At 52.8% G+C, this 19,320-nt stretch overlaps 1 protein-coding gene across 1 annotated transcript in view; it reads left to right on the plus strand.

The window, feature by feature from the left end:
* Window positions 1-488: 488 nt before the first annotated feature.
* Window positions 489-19,320, plus strand: part of SLC29A3 (solute carrier family 29 member 3) — a gene marked incomplete at both ends in the record, with an annotated part of 36,505 nt that continues 17,673 nt past the window's right edge. The window contains 2 exons of the mRNA XM_080694820.1: window positions 489-582; window positions 3,407-3,705. Of these exons, the coding sequence (XP_080550946.1) occupies window positions 489-582; window positions 3,407-3,705 (393 nt within the window). The remainder of the gene's footprint in view (window positions 583-3,406; window positions 3,706-19,320) is intronic.

Below are 19,320 nucleotides of genomic sequence, written 5' to 3' on the forward strand. Positions count from 1 at the left end.
GGGTGGGCAAGCGGCGGGGCGCACACGGGCCGCAGCGTGGCAGCGCTTGGAAGCTGGTCTCCTCTCCTGCACCTGCTTAATGGGCATGCTCTGGCCAACCCGGCGCCGGGCGGGGGCGCCCGGGAGCGCGGGGCGGAGACAGAGCCGAAGAGCGAGCTTGCGAACCGGGAAGCGCCGGCGCGGGCGGGCGGGCTGGAGGAGGAGCCGGGCCTGGGCCCCTGCCCAGTCGCTGTGGCCGTGCGGCCCGAGGCGGCGGCGGCGGCGACAGTAAGTTGGGGTGGAGGTCGGCGGCAGCCCGGCCTGGCCTGGGCGAGCTCTTCCGGCCCGCTCGGGGTCTCAGGCCCCTCCTGTGGGCGCCTCTCGTCGCTTCCCCTCCCCTTCCCCGCCTCCTCTGCTCGCCCTGTACCCCGCTCCTGGCTCCGGGTCTCCATCTTCTGTCCTTCGCATTCTCTGGCCTCCTCCTCCCGGGTCCTGGACCGCACTGCCCGATGCCGGCCGAGAGTGGTACGGCGGCTGTGTGTGTCCACATCGGGGACCTGTGGCTGCGCCGTCCACAGCTGCCCAGCGATGTGGCCACGGGGTGTGCTTCCCAACACTGCTGCCCTCCTGGGGTAGCAACACCAGCCCCTTCGCTTGTTTCCCCAGGGAGGACACGGGTCCCTGTGGACGAGCCCACAAGCAGGGGCTTCCAGGAAGGAGCAGGGCCAGCTCCTGCTGGTGGCCCAGGGATACAGGCCAGCCTGCCCTGGGGAGGCTCGGGTGCTTCCTGACCTCTCTTTGTCTTTCTTTCTTTCTAAATCCCAAAGCCTGTAGCCAGCTTTTATGAAAAGTAATGACTTTGCTCACTCCATTGCCCTGGCCGGTGACCGGGCTAGAGAAAACTCCTGACTCCTTCAGACGCTTGGTCAAGGCTGAATGGTCCTTAACAAACAAACGCCAGGAACTGAGAAGGTCCTGACCAAGGCTGGCCCTGAGCCACCCTCCTGTTGGCCCCTGCACCTGCCCCACAAGCTGGGACATCTGGGGACAATCCACTTGCCAGTTCTCTGTTGTCTTCTCTAGGTTATAATTCATTGTTACATTGTTAACTAATTTTAAGCATGCAAGTGTGTGTGTGTGTGTGTGTGTGTGTGTGTGTGTGTGTGTGTGTGTGTACATGCACAGTCTGGTGAGATGGTTAATGTCAAGTCTCCTGTGAAGGTAGAGAGGGGCTCTGCTCAACCAGGGGAGTTTAAAATAGGACTCCTGGCTGAGTGCTCTGGGTTGGGCTGCTCAGCCAGCCACTGGCTCCAGGCTACATTTTTCCCAGTAGGGGGCGGTGTTCTGCTTGTGTGGAACCACTCCTTCAGCAAATACTGTGCAGTGTATTCTGAGCAGTACCTTTCCCTCTGCTCACTGGCTATGAGGCTTAAGGAAGAAGGTCTAGACAGGAAGGCTCCCCAGCCCCAGCCTGCTCTCCTAGGGAAGCCAGGGGTTTAGCGTGGGCCCCAGACTGCTTGGCTTTGTACTGTGCTGTTGCTGTCTGGGAACCAAGACACCTTGGTCAATTTACTTAGTCTTTCTGAGCCTCAGACCCCTCATCTGCAGAATGCATCTTTGAGTAGAACCTAATGTATCAGGCTGTCACCAGGCTCAAGTCATGACCTTGGCATGCATGAGTTTGGGCCTTGGTTTTTGTTGTTGGGAATTCTTTCTGTTTGAAAGTAGGACATGCCGGGCATGGTAGCACACGCTTGAAATCCCAGCATTTGGGAGGCTGAGACAGGAGAATTGTGGTTTGCAGACAGCCTCAGCTACTTAGTGAGGCCCTTTGCAACTCAGAGAGACCCTGTTTCAAAATAAAGAGTAACAAACAAACATCAGGGTGTACCTCAGAGGTAGAATGCCCCTGGGTTCCATCCCCGGTACTGGAAAAAGAAAGAGAAAGGAAGGAAGAAAAAGTGCCTTCAAGGCTTTAGTCTTTCCATCTGCAGAAGGGGGCAATAGTTTCAGCCCTGCTTAATTCTAAGGGGGGAGGGGTCTCTGAGATTCTCCTGAGATAGCATAGAAGATCTCCCTGTGTCAGTAGATGTCTCTGTCCCACAAGAGCACAGAGGTGACACTCTTCCTGGCTTGATGCTCTGGGCCAGGCACAACCTACCATATGAGCCTCCTGGTCACATTTCCTTATTTGCTTATTGGGTTGAGAGAAAATTCCCATGGAAGGGACCCGGCCTGTCCATTGTGGAAATATTTCGCATTGATCGAGCTGCTGCCACATCCTCCGTGCCATCAAAGCATATAAGTAGGATGCCATCTCGCAGCCAGCCAGCCAGGTGATGCGCCTGGGATGCCAGGAGAGATGCTGATGTCTGTTCAATCACTGCTTCCACGACCAGACATTTCCAGCTGATTGCACTTACATACCTCTCATTAAAAAGACTTCCCTCGCTTCACAAATAGGGAAATCGAGGCTCAGAAGCATGGTAACACGCCCAAGGCTGCAGAGGTAGCCATTTTTAGAAGCACAATCTTTCGTCTCTGGTGCACCACAGATTGGGAGTGGCTGTCTCCTGGCACAATGTGATCAAAGGCAGAGACCCCTGACAGCATCTGCAAACCTTGGGCTGGCCATCTGCCTGTCCTTCAACCTCCTGTGCTTTGGGCCTCTGTCTCCTCATGAATGAGATGAGAAATCAGAGATCACACTGGCTTCTGGAGGAAGCTCTAGACACACAGGCTTAAAAAATATGATTCAGTGCCTTTATTTTTATTTATAGTTTTAATTTATTTTTGAACAGCTAATAACAACATAATTCAAAATTTCAAAAGGGCCAAGGGAAAAAAAAACAAACAGAGACGTCACCCTCTGTGTCCCAGTCTTCCACCTCAAAGACAAGCACTTAAACTTCTTAAACTTTCCACAGAAACCCTATACGTGTACAGATGCACATGTGTGCGTCTAGTGTCTCTCCCCACACATCTTTTTATACAAATAGCATATCCAACATGCTGAGCTGCTTTTTGCAATAAAATTGTAGAGCATTTAGAGATGATTCTTTGCCCATTAAGGTCCTGATTCCTTTTTGGTTGGCTGCATAGATTCAGAATGCTTTAGGCCAGGTCTGCCTTTCTTGGTTGCTTGCCACTGTATTTTACACCCAGCCTTTCCCACACTCCTGTGCTCTGTGTATATGTCGGCCTTGTGTGCTCAGGGTGACCTCTGAGGTTGTTCACAGTCCTGACATCCTGTCCTCCAAGTCTGATTTTTGTCTTTCTTTCTGACCCTTTAACCAGAAGCTCCCAAGCAGGCTCTGGTGCCTGAGGGATGCAGCGTGGGGTCTAGTTGTGGGGGACAGGCAAGTCCCCCGCCATGCCCAGCTGCTCACCTACTAAAGTCATCTCTGTGTCTTTCCCTTCTCCACAGTGGCCACTGTTCCAGAGGATGCTCTGCATCACAGTTCCAACTCCACCTACAGACCCGTGGGCAGCTCCCCGCGAGCCGACCAGGAGGCGCTACTTGAGAAGCAGCTGGACCGCCCGCCCCCTGGCCTGCAGAGGCCCGAGGACCGCTTCAATGGCGCCTACATCATCTTCTTCAGCCTGGGCATGGGCGGTCTATTGCCATTTAACTTCTTTGTCACTGCCAAGGAATACTGGGCATTCAAACTTCGCAACTGCTCCAGCGGAGCCACGGGGAAGGACCCTGAGGACTCTGACATCCTGGTAAGGGCATTTCTTCCTCCAGGTGGAGGAACGAGCGGCCCCAGGCACTGTACCTGGGTTGCCATTCCCGGGAGGTGTGTAGTGTGCTGACAGTGAGGATGCGAATGCGGAAGCTGTGTGGAGTGTAAGGGGAAGAATTCAGGGCTGGGGTTTGCTTTGTGTCCTGCATGAGGCCTCGGGCGGCGGGAGAAGATGGGGATGGAAACAACAGTCCCCGCGTTCAGATTGCTCACCGTTTAACTTGGGAGGGAGATGTAAATGACAAGTCTGTTCAGTGTAGTAGAGTAAACCCAGGAATCCTGAGTCTATGAATTTGAAGGTGTGGACCCAAGAGCATTAAGCTCAGCTGTAAGTTAAAAAAATAATGACTAAAACAAGATGCAGGGTCATTTTCCTCTCACATTCAAGTCTGGGGTAGGAAGTTCAGCCTAAGGCTTGTACGATGTTCTGTGGTTTGGGGAAACCAGTTGTTTTGCCATGTTTAGCTCTTATGTCCAAGATGGCTGTTGGAGCTCCAGCCATTATTTCAGTAGGAATAAGGATGATGAAACAAGGGGACACCTACTGCATTCCTAGAAATAACACATTGCTTCTGTGTGCGTTGCCTGCCCTGGTCAGAACTTAGTCACATAACCATACCAGCTGCAGTGGAAACTGGGAAATGCAATCTACTATTTTTTTTGGGGGGGTGATGGGGTTGCTGGGACCAAACCCAGGGCCTCGCACATGCTAGGCCTGGGTTCTGATACTGAGCTACATCCCCAGTCCTGAATTGTAGTTTTAATGCAGAAAATCATGTCCCTATTAAAACGGAGTTTCTATTGTTAGTGAAGACAGGAGTGGATTAGTTCATTTTCTGCGGTGCTAACACAGGCCTGAGTTATGAAGAAAGGGTTTATTTTGGTCATGGCTCTGGAGCTCAAGGCCGAGAAGCTGCAATTCATGATGACTTTCTTGCCGTCAGACTTCTGAGATGGTCGTGACAGGCATCACATGGCTGAAGGCAGGGGGAGAGCTGGTGTGAGTCTGGTCTTTCTTCTTACAAAGCTTCCAGACCAGGTGCTGTGGCACACACCTGTAATCCCAGTACCTGGGAGGCTGAGACAAGAGTACTGCAGGTTTGCAGCCAGCCTTAGCACTTAGTGAGGCCCTCTGTAGCTGAGACCCTGTTTCAACATTGCCGGAGCCAGCCGGCAAAAGTACGGGTTCTGAAGAGAGGAGTGAGGATGAAAGAATTCAATTCTAAGAATTTAATTCAAAGAATTTTAATTTACTTCTCTTGAAGCACGGGAGGGTCACCAATCTCTATTGGGCTGACACTGGGTTTATTTCTCTTGTCATATTTATACAGTTTCAGGTCAGTCAATCCCTCATGCCATCACCACCTGATCTTTTCTCAGACCTTTTACTTTGAACTTTCCATGACCCCAAATCTTGTTGACTCTGGGCAAAGGACAATCAGCTGAGTCAGAAATATTCTTTTAGGGGAAAACCTTAATGGCTCCCCACACAACATATAGAATATAATATAGTGCATGTATGTCATTGTCAACATGATTTACATTATGATGTAAGACTATAAATGCACCAATAAAAGCATATTTTAAAAAAAAATAAAAAGGAATAAAAGAGGACTGGGGGCATAGCTTGGAGGTAGAATGCCTCTGGGTTCTATTCCCAGTACCACAAAAAAAAAATAAATAAATAAATATAAAGCCACTAGGATGCAATCCTTGTCCTCTATCCCAATGACTTTATCTAATCCTAATTACCTCCTAGTCATCCCTAAAAACCATAGTCAGATGAAGTTTCCACCTGGGGATCACTTTTCAATGAAGGAAGCCTTGGGGGACACGTCAAAGGCTACATTTGAAGACCACATTTTCAGGGATGAGGTATATGTAGTTCAGTGGTATAGCATGTGCTTAGTCTGTACAAGACCCTGGATTCAATTGCAAGCAACAAAAATAAAAAGACTACATTTCCCAGCCTCCATTGCAGCAGGCATGGCCATGTGACTGAGGTCTGACCAATGTAAACAGAAGCAGTGTGGATGGAGTCCAAACCCTTACAACAGGGGGAAGTGAAAGAAGCCTGTGACCTGGGGTGGGTGGATTTGAAGAATGGAGACAGACATTCCAAATAGAAGAAGAACTCAGCAAAGACAGATAGTGAAGAAATCAGGACATTGCTGTAGGAGGTATGCTAAGAGCCCAGTGGCTGCAGCTCACACTCAGGCCTGAACCTCAGGGGAGAAGTCTGAGCCAAGCCTCCCCTCCTCAACCCGGGGCTACACCCTTTGCTCAGGACTTTCCCAGGGGGGAGGGGACTGACTGACCCTTGTTAAAATGGCAGGAAGGTTTAAGAGTATTGCAAGAGGAGGGAGAGATGGAGCTCAACTCTGAAAAGGACCAGCAGGTACTTATCACCAAGGAGCAGGGTGAGGAGTCAGTGGGTGGAAGGTGCCTAAGGGGACATTGGTAGAGGATCCTTGCTAACCTGGCCTAACGGGAGTCTCCCTGAAAGGCCACACATGGAAAGCGAGGGTAAGGAACTTGGGCAGGGATCAAGGGTGATCAGGTATCCAGTGTGGGGGATTCTGACTGCACAGGCTGAAGGGGGCAGTAGGGCAAGGCCAGGTGACGGCCTGGAGGAGAAGAGGGCTCAGGAGGCGCTGCAGCAGGGAGGAGGGGCTAACTCCAGGGCCTGTTCTCTCTGGGAAGCAGGTGTTTGGGACACAAAGCCAGCTCTGCAGGTGTCCCAGGATGGGGTGTTGCCAGCTGCCCAGCTGTGTACCTCTCCACGAGGTCTCCCAGGGACAAGAAGGGTGCACTAGCAGACCCCAGCATACTCCCCAAGTGGCCCAAGAGATGGTTCCTCTCCCCTTCCTTCCAAGCACCTCTGAGCCCCTGACCTCAATCTGGGACCTGCCTGGCTTTATGGGTATGAGTGTGACCTTTGAATGGCGTCTCCAAGCAAGGCCTCTGCCTGGCTGCACATCTGGATCACCAGAGAGCGCTTCACACAATACCAATCAGGCCTACCTGGAGATTCTGGTTGAACTAGCTTGAGCTGTGGTGTGGACGTCGGTATTTTCAAAGACTTTATACCCCCAACATACACATGCTCCCCCATGAGCCCTGTGTTTCTGATACCCTGGGGGGCCTTTCGTGTGAACCTAGGAACCCACAGATTCATCCAGCAGCCATGTGCTCTGAGTTCCTTGGTGCCAATGAAGACAGCGCCCCGGGAGCTGCTGCTGCTGGAGCCTCTGCTGTTGCTCAGACCACTGAGTCCCGATGATCCACATGTTCCCAAGACCCCAGGTGGCTGAGGGGCTTGGGGGCCTTTGAGAAGCGCTGGTCAGGGCCTGGCTCTGGGTCTGGGTCGGCCTCTGCTATGCTCATTGCCCTGGTGTGTAAAGGAAGACATACCATCACCACCTTCTTAGGGTTGTTGTGACAATTAAGTCCCTCCCATGAGTCACCAGCCCTGATGACAGGGCCTGGATGACTATCCAGGTGCTCTACAAACATAAGCTCTGATCATGGGGCCTGGGGCCCTGGTGCATTTCCCAAGGCACTGGCTTAGCTGGGTGCTTCATGATCTACTTTTATTTACCAGTGACTCAAGCATCCCAGCACTTGGTAAATCATGCAGCCCATTGGGCATCCTCCAAAAGGCCCCTGCCTGTCGAGCTGCCCTGCCCCCGGCTGCCGCGGGAGGGAGGGTGTCTGGGAGCAGCCCTGCTCCTTGGCTGAGAGCTGCTCTCAGGGCGATCCCTTCCCAGCTGCAAGCACTTAGCATTCCAGGCCCTGCTACGATGCTTTATCGCCTCTTTCCTGGCGCTGGCAGGTGCGGATGTAGTACCTGTGGCTGCCCGGAGCTCCTGGCTCTTGGCATCGGAGATGAGAGACCTGTCACCCCTCGATTCATGGGCTGGGGCTGGGAGCAAGCATGCTGGGTGTTTCTGTGTTTTGCAGGCCATTTTTCTTGGCCTCATCCCTCAGCCCTGCCACCCACCTCCCCAGCTCCTTCCCTTCTTCCTGACTTCCCTGCAAGAGGTGCGGGTGAGCCCCGCATCCCGAGGGCCACTTTAGGGGAAAAGAGAGTGTGGAATGGGTCTGTCTCTGGTTGCCGCCGGCAGCCCCATTAACTGAGGGTCTCCATGTTTGCTTCTGTATCCCTTTCCTTATGTGCCTGGGATTTGAGGATTTGACCCAGTAGAACATTTGACAACCCCTTGTCACTTTCAAGGTCACCTCCCACCCGAGGCTTATTGCTTCTCCCCCCGAACAGTTTGGTGATGGTTTAGAAGGCATTCTGCTTTCTCATCTCTGTTCTATGGAATAAAAACCTCAAATAAACACACCACAGGCCTGTAGGCCCAAGGCCAAAAAAAAAAAGTGAAAATTAAAGCACAAAAATAAGCAAGAATTGATATGAAAATATGGTGCAGGGGGAGCTGCCTTGTTGCCATTTTCTGAGCCCACCATGCTCACAGGGATGTGACATACACCTCTCCTTATCAATTCTGCCAGGCAGATCTCAGCAACCGTGATTTTTTAGATAAAGAAGAGCCAGAGGCTCAGAGAGGTTAAGGAATCTGCACAAGGTCACACAGTTAGGATGGGCTGTAGAGAGTTTCAGGGAGATTTTAGGAGGATAGACTATTACAAAATTAGTCATATGCAGAGAGTAGTGTGTAGGGACCATCCTGGAGATGGGCCAGCCCACACCCTGATCACCAGGCAGGCTTTCTCCCTAGCGGGAAGTGTGCCCTTGCTCTGGCCTTCTTTTCTAACCTAAAGCCCCAGCACCTAAGCTTGGTCCCTGGGTCCAAGTTATGGGGCCCCTGTGCCCTCCCCACCCTACCCCCCTGGCTCTGGTCTTTCAGCCGTCCTCCTGTAGGCCCTTCCCTCCCCTCATCGCCTCCTGCAGGCTGCATGGCTGCCCTGGACCAGGGATGGCAGGGGGAGCCCACAGGCCCCTCTCTGCCCCAGATGAAGCCACCCACATGTTCCTCCATGTGGCCAAGCTAAATGGTATCAGCAGGGCCGGGCCATGATGACCGGACAACAATCTCATGTCGTGTCTCCTCTGTCTCCTGACCAGGAGGCTGCAACAGCACAGCCCTGGGAGCAGGCAGGAGATGGGAGCCCCTGACCCTCGGGAGGCCGCCCCATTGAGGCAGGAGCACTCAGGGCCCTCAGCCTTCTCTCGGTTCTCACCACACAGCTGGTGGGTGCTGAGCACCAGGATGAGAGAACTGCTGAGCCCCACCCCATCCCACAGAGCCCCGCTGCACCCCTGAAAAGAAGCATCCTGCAGGTTGTCTCTGTCACTCAGGTGTTAGCTCTTGGGAGGCAGTGAGCTCTCTTCCTGAACATCCCTCTGCCCCAGCACACCTGGCATGGTGCCCAGCTCATAGTAGCGCATCATAAATGTTTGTGGCATTGGTTATCCTATGGCTGGGGAGCGAGGCTCCCTCACTCCAATCTCAGATAGGGATGTGCGCACCTCTAGCCCCAGCCATAGAGGCCAAGGCAGGAGGATCTCAAGTTCAAAGCCAATCTGAGCAAATACGTAGGGAGACTCTATTTCAAAATAAAAAGGCTGAGGATGTGGCTCCTAGATTCCATCCCTAGAACTGCAACAACAACAACAACAACAAAAATAGCGATGGCATGATACTGCAAGGGAGGGGATCTAGGGTTACCGTGGCCACCACTTTCCTGGGTTGGCATAGACAAGAATGGGGTGCTGCCAAAGGGAAAGGAGGCCAGATTGGCCTGGTTTAGCCGGTGGGGGCCTATGGCATCTCCCCCCTTATTTCTTTTATGTGTGTGTGGTACTGGGGTTCCTGGAAGCCCTTCTCCCTCTGGGCTACACTCCCAGACCTATTTTTTATACTTTTTAAAATTTGGAAACAGGGTCTCTTAAGCCAGGGCGGCTGGCTTCGAACCTGTGCGATCCTCCTGTCTCCGCCTCCCAAGCGCGGTGATTACAAGTGTGCGCCACCACGCCCAGCTTCCCCCTCCCTTATTTCTTTTTTTTTTTTTTTTTGCGGGTCTGGGGATGAAACCCAGGGGCATTTGACCTCCGGGCTACACCCCCTGCCCTATTTTTTATTCTTTATTTTGAAACCGGGTCTCACTGAGTTGCAGAGGGCCTCAGTAAGTAACTGAGGCTGTCTGCGAACCGCGATCCCTTATTTCTTTTCCCTGGGTCCTGGCCCAATCACCCAGACACCCAAAAAAAGCAAGATAACATGACTTGGGAGCGGTCTGCATGACGAAGGTGGACATCTCAGTGCAGAGAGGAAGTTTGAAAGGAACCAGGGTGAACCAGTTTAGAGAAGAGGAAGCGAGGACGGCATGTCAGAAGCTTCCACCATAGCTGCTGACTCTCCCAAGTCCCAGCCATACCACCCACAGCTTGGCTACCTCCATCCACACATGATCTAGTGAGTCAGGACTGTTCTCCCCAATTTCCAGATGGGGAAGTTTTTTGTGGTATTGAGGATTGAACCCAGGGTGCATTCTACATCTGAGCTACACATCCAGGTATTTTCTGTTTGTTTTTTTTGTTTTTGTTTTTGAAACAGAGTCTCGCTAGATTTCTGAGAGTTTCACCACTTGCAGAGGTTGTCCTCAAACCTGTGATCCTCCTATCTCAGACTCCCAAGTACTGGGATTATAGGCATGTGCCACCACGCCTGGCATCAAATGGGAAAATTGAGGTGCACAAGTTTTAGGCCACTGACCTAAGATCATGTGCAAGTGAAATGCAGAACTGAACCCAGCTGGAGGCCAGCGGAGCCTCTGTGCTGTGTCCAGGATGTGGTCTGCTGTCTTAGAGGTCCAGGCTGCACATTGGAATAACCTGGAGAGCTTTGCAAATACACTCTCTGCTTCCCAACCACGTTCTCACTCATTCAGGCTGAGTGGGGCTTGGGGCACAAGCCTGCCAAGCATGCCAGGTAAACCACATGCAGCCTGTGGAGAACCTGGTCCATGGCAAAGGCTGGCACAGCACGGGTGAAAAGCAGCTGTCATTAAATAGACTTTGGCTACATCATGAGAGATTTAGATGAGCCTTCTTGAAGAATTTGCTGCTGGGCTAGTCAAATCATCCAACCTGGCAGCAGAGGGGCAGATGTCCCCCTGGAGAATCAGAGCAGCTGCCCTACACAAGTTTTAAGAATCAATATCGTATACAGAAGAGAGCCTGGGGCTCCTCAGGGGGCCCTTACAAAGCTAAGTTTCTGGAGGGTCTGGGCACATGACTAACCTGAATGCTTTGGGCTTAATTCTTCAGTATGGCTGAGCTGTCCCCAAGCCCATATTCATGCATCAGCCAGTGATGGCCCTGGGGGATCCTGCACCTTCTTCTGCCCGTTTGTGGGACTGGGAAGCCAATAAGATGTGGTTAGGGATGGAGGGCTTCATGGCCACCTTCCACTCCCTTCCCTTTGCCCAGGCTCAGAAGCTGAAGGGCCACCTGAGCCGGAAGGTAGGTGCCCTTGAACCTGGGTTGACACAGGCAAGTGTGTGAGATCCAGAGAAGGGAAGAGAAGCCACCCCAGCTCTACCCCAGCTCTACCTGCAAGGCCCTGGATCAGCCCAGTTACTTCTCTGTACTGTACTAGGAGTAGAGGTTACTTCTCCCAGGAGCTTGAAGAATTTGAGATCATTTATGTTGTAAAAGCTCCATACCTGGGAAAAAGCTCAGGGGACCATCGGGTAGCTGGGAAGAGCCCAGATTTGGCAACAGGACTCCAGTCCTAGCAATGACCCCACCTGCCATTTGGCTCAGGGTACAGGCTCTGTAGTGCCTAGGCCGTGTGGTCTGTGGCATGGACTGAGTGCTCAGATACTGTGAGAGCAGAAAGGCCTGGGATTTGCCCTGCCCCTCCCACGCAGTGGCTCCTGCAGAATCCTAGCAACATCACTGCCTTTACTGAAACCTCACCGCAGGCGGCCACTGCTCTGGGGCCTGCCCATTAACTCAACAACGTTTATCTCACAACTACTGCGTGCCAGAGGCTTTATTTCCATGATCTCTCTTGGCCCTAAGTCATCGATGTATTAGATCTATTCTAGAGCAAACAGCACCAAGGCTGAGCAAATGTAAGGCACATGCCCAGGTACAAGGCAGATAACAACTGGGACTCACACCCAGCCCGCTGAGCCTGGTCATCCTTGCTCCTAACCCTGCCGTCTGATTCTGTGTTCTCAGATGTTTCCATACTTCCTTGGACCACAATGCACATCACCTGACGAGATATCTGTGTCTGTGATGGAAGCTGTGGTCTCAGGAAGCCACGTCTGTGTTTAAAATAACCCCTCGCTGATGGTGGTTATCAAGGAGGGCATGTGGCTTGCTAGGAGCCCGGAGGAAGAAGGAAAGCTCGCCTTGGGGCTTCCCCTTGTGCCAGTCCTTGGAGCAGCATGGTGGAGGGCAGGGGCAGCAGCTGGCCAGGGCTATGAGGGTTGCTGGGGGTGGGGGGAGAGTGCAGGTGGCACCCTAGAGAACCAGCTTGGGTAACTCTGTTGTGAACAGGAGCAGGGCCATGAGGTGAGGGGACAGGACCTGTGTGTGGTCAAGAAGGCTGTGGGGCCAGGCAGGGTGTCTCACACTTGTAATCCTAGCATTTGGTAGACTGAGACAGGAGAATTGTGGTTCATGGCCAGCCTCAGCTACTTAGTGAGGCCCTTTGCAACTCAGTGAGACCCTGTTTCAAAATAAAGAATACAAAATAGGGCTGGGGTGTAGCTCGGAGGTAGAATGCCCCTGGGTTCCCAGTACTAAAAAAAAAAAAAAAAAAAAGAAAAGAAAGCTGTGGGTCTTCTGTTCTTTTGTCATGCTGTGGGGGAAATAGCTGGCAGTTTTTGTATTATTGTGAGTGATCTGGTAGAGGGGAAAGATGGGGCTGAGGAAGAGGAGGGAGTGTAGCTGAGTGGGCCATGAGTGGGGTCAGAGGATTCAGAAGCTGCCCCCAGAGGACAAGGTCCCAGTAAGCGCGCATATGCACAGAGCTCACCTTCTGTAAGAGGGAGGAAGGCAGCAATGGATAATGTAGAAGATGCATGTCTGGCCATCACCCATCAGGTGCATTTCTTATACTCTAATGGGTTGCAACTGTTGTTTAAAAACCGCTACTCTGTCTTTCTGCAGCTGTGAGGGAGGATGAACCACATCTTCCTCCTAGAGAGGGGAAAGTGGAGACAAGTAACTTGCTCCAGCCCTGGGCTCCCGTGGGAGCAGGGGCTGCAGCTCTGGGTGCGGAGTCAGCATTAGATTTCCTGGGTGCTGGATGAGTGCCCGGTTCCAGGCCCTGCCGGCTGGCCTCCCAGATGGCCTGCTGTGGCCAGCCGGTGGGAAAGCCCATGCCCTCCCCATCTTGTCTTCAGTGCTGTAGGCTCTCCTTGTACAGACAGTGCTGTTCCTGATGTAGGATGGCCGTGGTGCCCTGCAGGCTAATCTGAGGGCAACTCAGCTCTCTGCAGATAGAAAGATGTAGAGACTCCATTTATCAGTCTAGTTTATCTTCTGTGGTACTGAGGATTGAACCCAGGAAAATTCTATCACTGAGTTAAACACCCAGCCCTTCTTGATTTTTTGAAACAGGGTCTTGCCAGGTTGCTAAGGCTGGCCTTGAACCTGTGATCCTCCTGTTTCCCAAGAACTGGGATTACAGGTATGCACCACTGCACCTGGCTGGGAACTGACGTACGTGTGTGTGTGTGTGTGTGTGTGTGTGTGTGTGTGTGTGTGTGTGTGTGATACTGGAGATTGAACTCAGGGGAATTCTACCTCTCAGCTACAGCCTAGCCCTATTTTATTTTATTTTATTTTTAATTTGAAATAGGATTTCACTTGGTTGTAGAAGGCCTTACTGTGAACCTATGATCCTCCTGTCTCAGCCTCCAAAGTGCTAGGCTTACAAGCGTGCACCAACATGCCTGGCTGGGAACTCACATTTTCTTTTTTCTTTTCCTTTTTTTTTTTTTTTTTTTTGGTGGAAGTGGGGATTGAACTCAAGGGCATTCTACTTCTGAGTTATACCCTCAGCCCTATTTTATTTTTGAAACAAGGTCTTGCTAGGTCGATGAGAGTATCACTACTTGCTGAGGCTGTCCTTGAACCTGCAACCCCCCTGTCTCAGCCCCCTAAGTACTGGCATTATAGGTATGGTTCCACCATACCCGGCTGGAAATTCACTTTTTAAGAACTCAATTCAAAGAATGTTGATGGGTGATCTCCCCCACTCCATCAAAATACATTAGGCAAGGTCTTGCCTGAGACCTGTCACCACAGAAGAGGAGATGGCCGGGAGAGTCTGAGGTCAGGGGGACAAGAGTGGCTCTGGGCTTCCTGCCATAGAAGCCAGCAAGGGGCAGCAGGTGCAGAGGGCAGCCAGCACCTCCCTCCCACCAGCTTCCCGGTCACCTGGGCTGGCATAGGAGGCTGCTCTAAATCATTTTTAAAGTCAGAACCAAAAGTAAGTCATTTTTTTTATTCCCTCGTCCACCCTCTGATTCTTGTGGCAGATCCAGCCAGTGTGCCATTCCCAGTAAACATGTCCGTGATGGCTTTTTCTTGTGTTTAGCCCTTGCCGTGTTCTACAGAAGAGAAAATGCGTTTGAAAGGCTGTCAGCCATGCCCTGACTGCTCTAATTCTCTTTATTTTCTCCCAGCATGCTCACGGCCCCCTTTTCCCACCTGCATCATGATCCCCAGACATCCCCTCCCCCAGCCTATCGATCGCTCCTTCTCTGCCTTTGATTTTATTTCTCCATGCGCTCATCCTTAGAATCCAGAGGTGATTTCCTCAACAAATGAGGAGATGGCCTCGCCTCGAGTGTTCCGGTGTCTTTTTAACATGATGGAGCATCACAAGTGTCCAGGGAGCAGGACCTGGATTAGAGCCTTCATACGAGAAGCTGAGCAACTCTGAATGGGCAGTCCTCATCTGTGAAGGGTTTGTGGGACACAGTGATGGTGGGGAGCCTGGGATGGCTGTGTGTGTGTGTGTGTGTGTGTGTGTGTGTGTGTGTGTGTGCATGTGCGAGAGAGAGAGAGAGAGAGAGAGAGAGAGAGAGACGAGAAGAGGAGAGGAGAGGAGAGGAGAGGAGAGAAGAGAGAGGAGAGTGAGAGAGAGAGAGAGAGAGAGAAGAGAGACCTCTGTGGTTTTCAGCCTGTGTGCAGCTATAAAGAGAAGCCACCTCCCTACCACAGAAACAGCTTGTTGAGCCAAGAGTGCCTGCTGGAGCCAGGGAAGGACTGCCTCCTCCTGGTCACCACCATTCACAGGCCTGGCCTTTGTCCCCAAACATCAGCCAATGTCCCCGGTGCCATGGACACTGTGGGCTGTAGATACTCCCTGGTCAGATGAGGGCTCTGGAGAGTATTGAGGAGTTTCCTTACACCGCCTTCTTCCTTCTTTCCCTGGTCATGTGGCAGAGAACAGGCTACAGAAGAGGAAGGTCGGGCCGCCGGGAATCAGCAGTAGTGGATCTTTGAGTCAGCTCATCCTCAGGGATCTCAGGGTCACAGCGTGGGCTCCCAGCCTCCCTGTTTCTCTGACCCTTCCCTCTCTGTCTCTGAGCCCTTCCTCAGCCCTTGAAGAGCACGGACTGGATGCAGATGAAAACCTGGGAGCTGGCTTGCCCTGTGTTGGGGGACTGGTGAGGGTCCAGCAGCAGAGGGCGTGCCAGAGTAGACAGAAGTGTCTCTGTTCCCTCTCTCTCCCAGAAGCGGGAACACCCCGCCCCACCCACTCAGGAGAGCTGGCCTCTGTTCCTGAGGTTAGAGTAGAATGGGGCTGGCAAGCTTACGCTACAGAGCGCCAGAGAGAAAATATTGGTGGGCCACATGTCGTCTGCCGCAACTCCTCCCAGTCCACCCTGGACCGCTTGTTCTCTTGACCTTTTCCACACTGGTGAGTGAGCCTTGACCCGTCACAGAGGTGCCACCTGCTTAGTTGTTTTGTGTATGTGTTTGTGGGTTTTTTTCTTTGTTGTTGTTGTTATCGCTGCCTGGCATGTTAATTATTTTTCATTTGCCAGCTATTCTCTTGACTAGATCAGCATTTCCACAAAGACAGGAACTAGGGCCAGATCCCTGTGTCTAGAATACCTCCACAGCCCAGCCAATATTCATGAAAGGATGGATTTGCTGTGTGACTTTGGGCAAGCTCCCTGACCTTTCCTCATCAGGAACCTGACTCTTCCCTCAAAGGGGTGCAAGGTAGAGCCTGGAAAGGGCTCAGCGACCACATTTCTCAGCTGTTAGAATCCTGAAGCAGCCCAAGTGCCCTGGCAGCCTGCCTGGGCCCAGCTTGCCCCATCGGCCCCCTTTCTCCCATCCACATCATAGCCTCACCCTGTGGGTGCTTAAGCATCAGGCATATTCCTGCCTCTTGGTCGCCCATAGGTTCTTCGCTCTGCCTAGAATGCTTTTTCTCTCCCTTCAGTCAGCTGCATCCGTGGTCTCTGCCCAAACATGGCCTGCTCCGGGACGTCTCCCCTTACTACCCTGCCGGCCCCAGCCTCCCCAGTTCTTAGGCTTTCCTTCTATTGCTGGTCTTTTCCCCACCTGCTGCTTACTCTTATTTACTTATTTTGCCCCGCTCACTAGAACACAGGGTGTCCCCAGCCTCTGCATACATCAGGCACCTACAAGGTCCTCGGTTGTCACTGAGTAAATGAGTGTGCTACACAGGGACGACTGGGTGGATAAGCCAGGAGACAGATGGACGGCCACTGCCACCCCGTCCCCCCATGCTCGTCCCTCTGCTCAGCGCTGACCCTGGCCTGCAGCCACTCGGAAGCCTCCCAGCTCTCCTAGTATGTTCTGGCACAAGAACCCCTCTCCAGCCCGTCCACCACCACCTGTTAAGCTCCCCTGGTGTGACCGTGGAGCGGATGCTGCAGAAGGGTGTGCATTTCCCCCGCTGCCGTGACCAAGTATCACAAAGTGGGGGGCTGGAAACTGGACTTCAGGAAAAGCCTTTGCCCTTGTTTCTTCCAGCCTCTGGGGCTCTCCAGCTCCTCGGCATTTCCCCAGTTTCTGGCTCCCTTTCCACGTGTCCACATGTGTGCACTATCTTCCTCTTCCCTGTGCACCAGCCATTGATTGGATTTAGGGGTCGCCCTGTTCCACTATGAGCTCATGTTAACCATCTCTGTAGACATCTTCTTTCCAAATCAGGACACATCTGGAGGTTCTGGGTAGAATGGATTTGGGGTACACTGTCCAGCCTACCATGTAAGGATAGCACACACTATCAGGAATGTGAGGAATGAGACCCAGCCTGGGTTACAGATGGGCCACAAGGAGCCCGAGGGGTCCCTCTGTAGGAGCGTTTGCCCAAAGCAATGGGGAGGGCCTGGAGGGAAGGGAGGGGGGCCCTGGAGCTAGAAGCAGCAAAGTCAAGGTACGTTTCTTTGTAGCCAAAGGGAGCCATTAAGAGCACCTCTTGCCTGTCAAAGAAGGGACCGCATAGGGTGCAGGTGAAAACTAACAGTGGTGCAGTCTCTATGCAGTCAGCCAAGGCAGGAGCACCAGCCCTTCTTGTGGAAAGAAGAGAAGGCATACTCAGAACATAGGACCAAGAGGGAGGGCGGGAAAGCTCATTCCAGAAGACCTCAGGAACTTTGCTTTCTTCTGGCAGGAGATGTGGAACAAGATGGGGGCTGGGGAGGGCCACAGAGATCTTGAGAACAGGATTTTAGTGGCTTCGTGAGCCCCGGTGTGGAGATGGCCTGGGAGGCCAAGAGACAAACGACTGATGTGGCAGCCGCCGTGTGCAGATGTTGGAGGGAGCTCCCCATCCTCAGGGTGGCCATGGTGGCTCAGCCTATGTGGCAGAGTCTCTCCAGGCTTACGTGTCCAGTTCTGGCCCCAGCTTTGTTCTGCCCCAGGGTCCCTGCCTCCCCATCCAGCCTCACTGGCTGGGCCTCTGAAGCAGGCACAGCTCTCCCTCCCTGCCCACAACTATACGCCATTCCTCTCCTGGGCCAATGCCTCTAACACGGGACCTATAAACCCATGGAAGGGACCTCAGCACCCCCGCTGTGGTAACATCTGCTCCCTGCCCACTTCTAGCCTACCCAAGAATGCTTCATGTGGTGCCCTGGGCAAGGGCGCATCCGGCACGGCTTCCCAGGCCTCAGAACTTGCCTATCCAGAGGCACAAGTTTGCAACGGTGAACTATTCTTGGCTCCAGCCTGCTGGCTGCTGCTAATTTCATGCCCCTGTGATCCAGGTAACGCTCGGCTGCCTTGAGCTGCCACCCCCAGGCCGGAATCACTTTTGCTCGCCCCGCAGGAGCCCAGCTGCTTCTGCCGCTGCCTTCTGAAGGTGGGGGCTGCATAAAGCCTGCCTGGCGGAGCCGTGGGTGTCGGCTCTGGGTCTGTGGCAGCTTGTGACTAATTTGCTGCATTTATTTCAAAGTGCCCAAATGGTATTCAGGGGAGAAGAAGCTTAACCGGGGCCTGCCAGAGATAAACAGGCTCATTTCAGGGCCTCCCTGCCTGAAGAAACCTCTCTACCTGGACTCCGAGCCTGGAATCAGATTCTTCCAGAAGAGCCGCTTAGCACGGAGCCTCTCAGCGTGGCAGAGCAGAAGAAATGCTCCCCATCAGAAAATGGGCCGTGCATCTGGCCGACTGGCTCGGCTGGGTTTCTAAATTGCGTTTGAAGAGTGACTCTCCCCTCTCCTGGTTTTCACACCCAAGGCCAGAGCGTAGCAGATGAAATGGCATTTCTTATCATCATCGCGGATGAATTGAGTGTGCCCATGCCCTGGCCAGAAGTGGCTCACTGATGTTCACGGGCCATCTGGGGGTAGCCAGCGCTTGGCACCCTTGGGCCAGCCTCTGCCCACAGTCTGGGATTTGAGCCCCCACCACTGGGTGCTTGTGGGGGCTGGCATAGTTGGGACAGAAGCTTGGACAAAATGCTATGGACTTCCTGGCCTGTAACCACACATGTTGACTACCTCGTGGCTTCTGTGGGCTAGGAGTCTGGGAATGGTTGAGTGGGTGCCCTGCGCAAATGTCCTGGAGGCTGGGGTAGAGGGATCAGCCACCAACTGGGGCTGCTGTCCATGGAAGCTCCCCCAGATAAGGTCACTTCCAGGCTCACCCCAGCTGTTGACAGAACTCAGCATGTTGTGGTTGTAGGATGGAAGGCTTCAGTTTCTTGTAGGAGACTACTCTCTGAAATTTGAGACCACCTGCAGTTCCTCACCATGGGGGTCTGCCAACATGGCCACTTGCCTCCTTGAAGCCAGTACAGGAGAAAGAAGCCAGCAAGTGGGTGATGCGCTCTTCCATGGCCACAGAATGACATGCAGGAACTCATCTCCAGTTGCCGCCTTTGTCTGCTCCTCCCTCCCTCCCTCTCTCCCCCCCCCCTCTCTTTTTCTCTCTCTCTATTGGTACTAGGGATTGAACCCCAGGGGTATTCTACCTCCAAGCTATATCCACAACTCTTTGTTATTTTGAAACAGGGTCTTGCTAAGTTGCTAGAGCTATTCTCAAATCTGGAATCCTGTCTCAGCTTCCCGAGTTGCTGGGATTGCAGGCGTGCACCACCACACC

The sequence above is a fragment of the Muscardinus avellanarius genome, assembly GCF_963383645.1.
Source record: "Muscardinus avellanarius genome assembly, chromosome: 4".
Lineage (NCBI taxonomy): Eukaryota > Metazoa > Chordata > Mammalia > Rodentia > Gliridae > Muscardinus > Muscardinus avellanarius.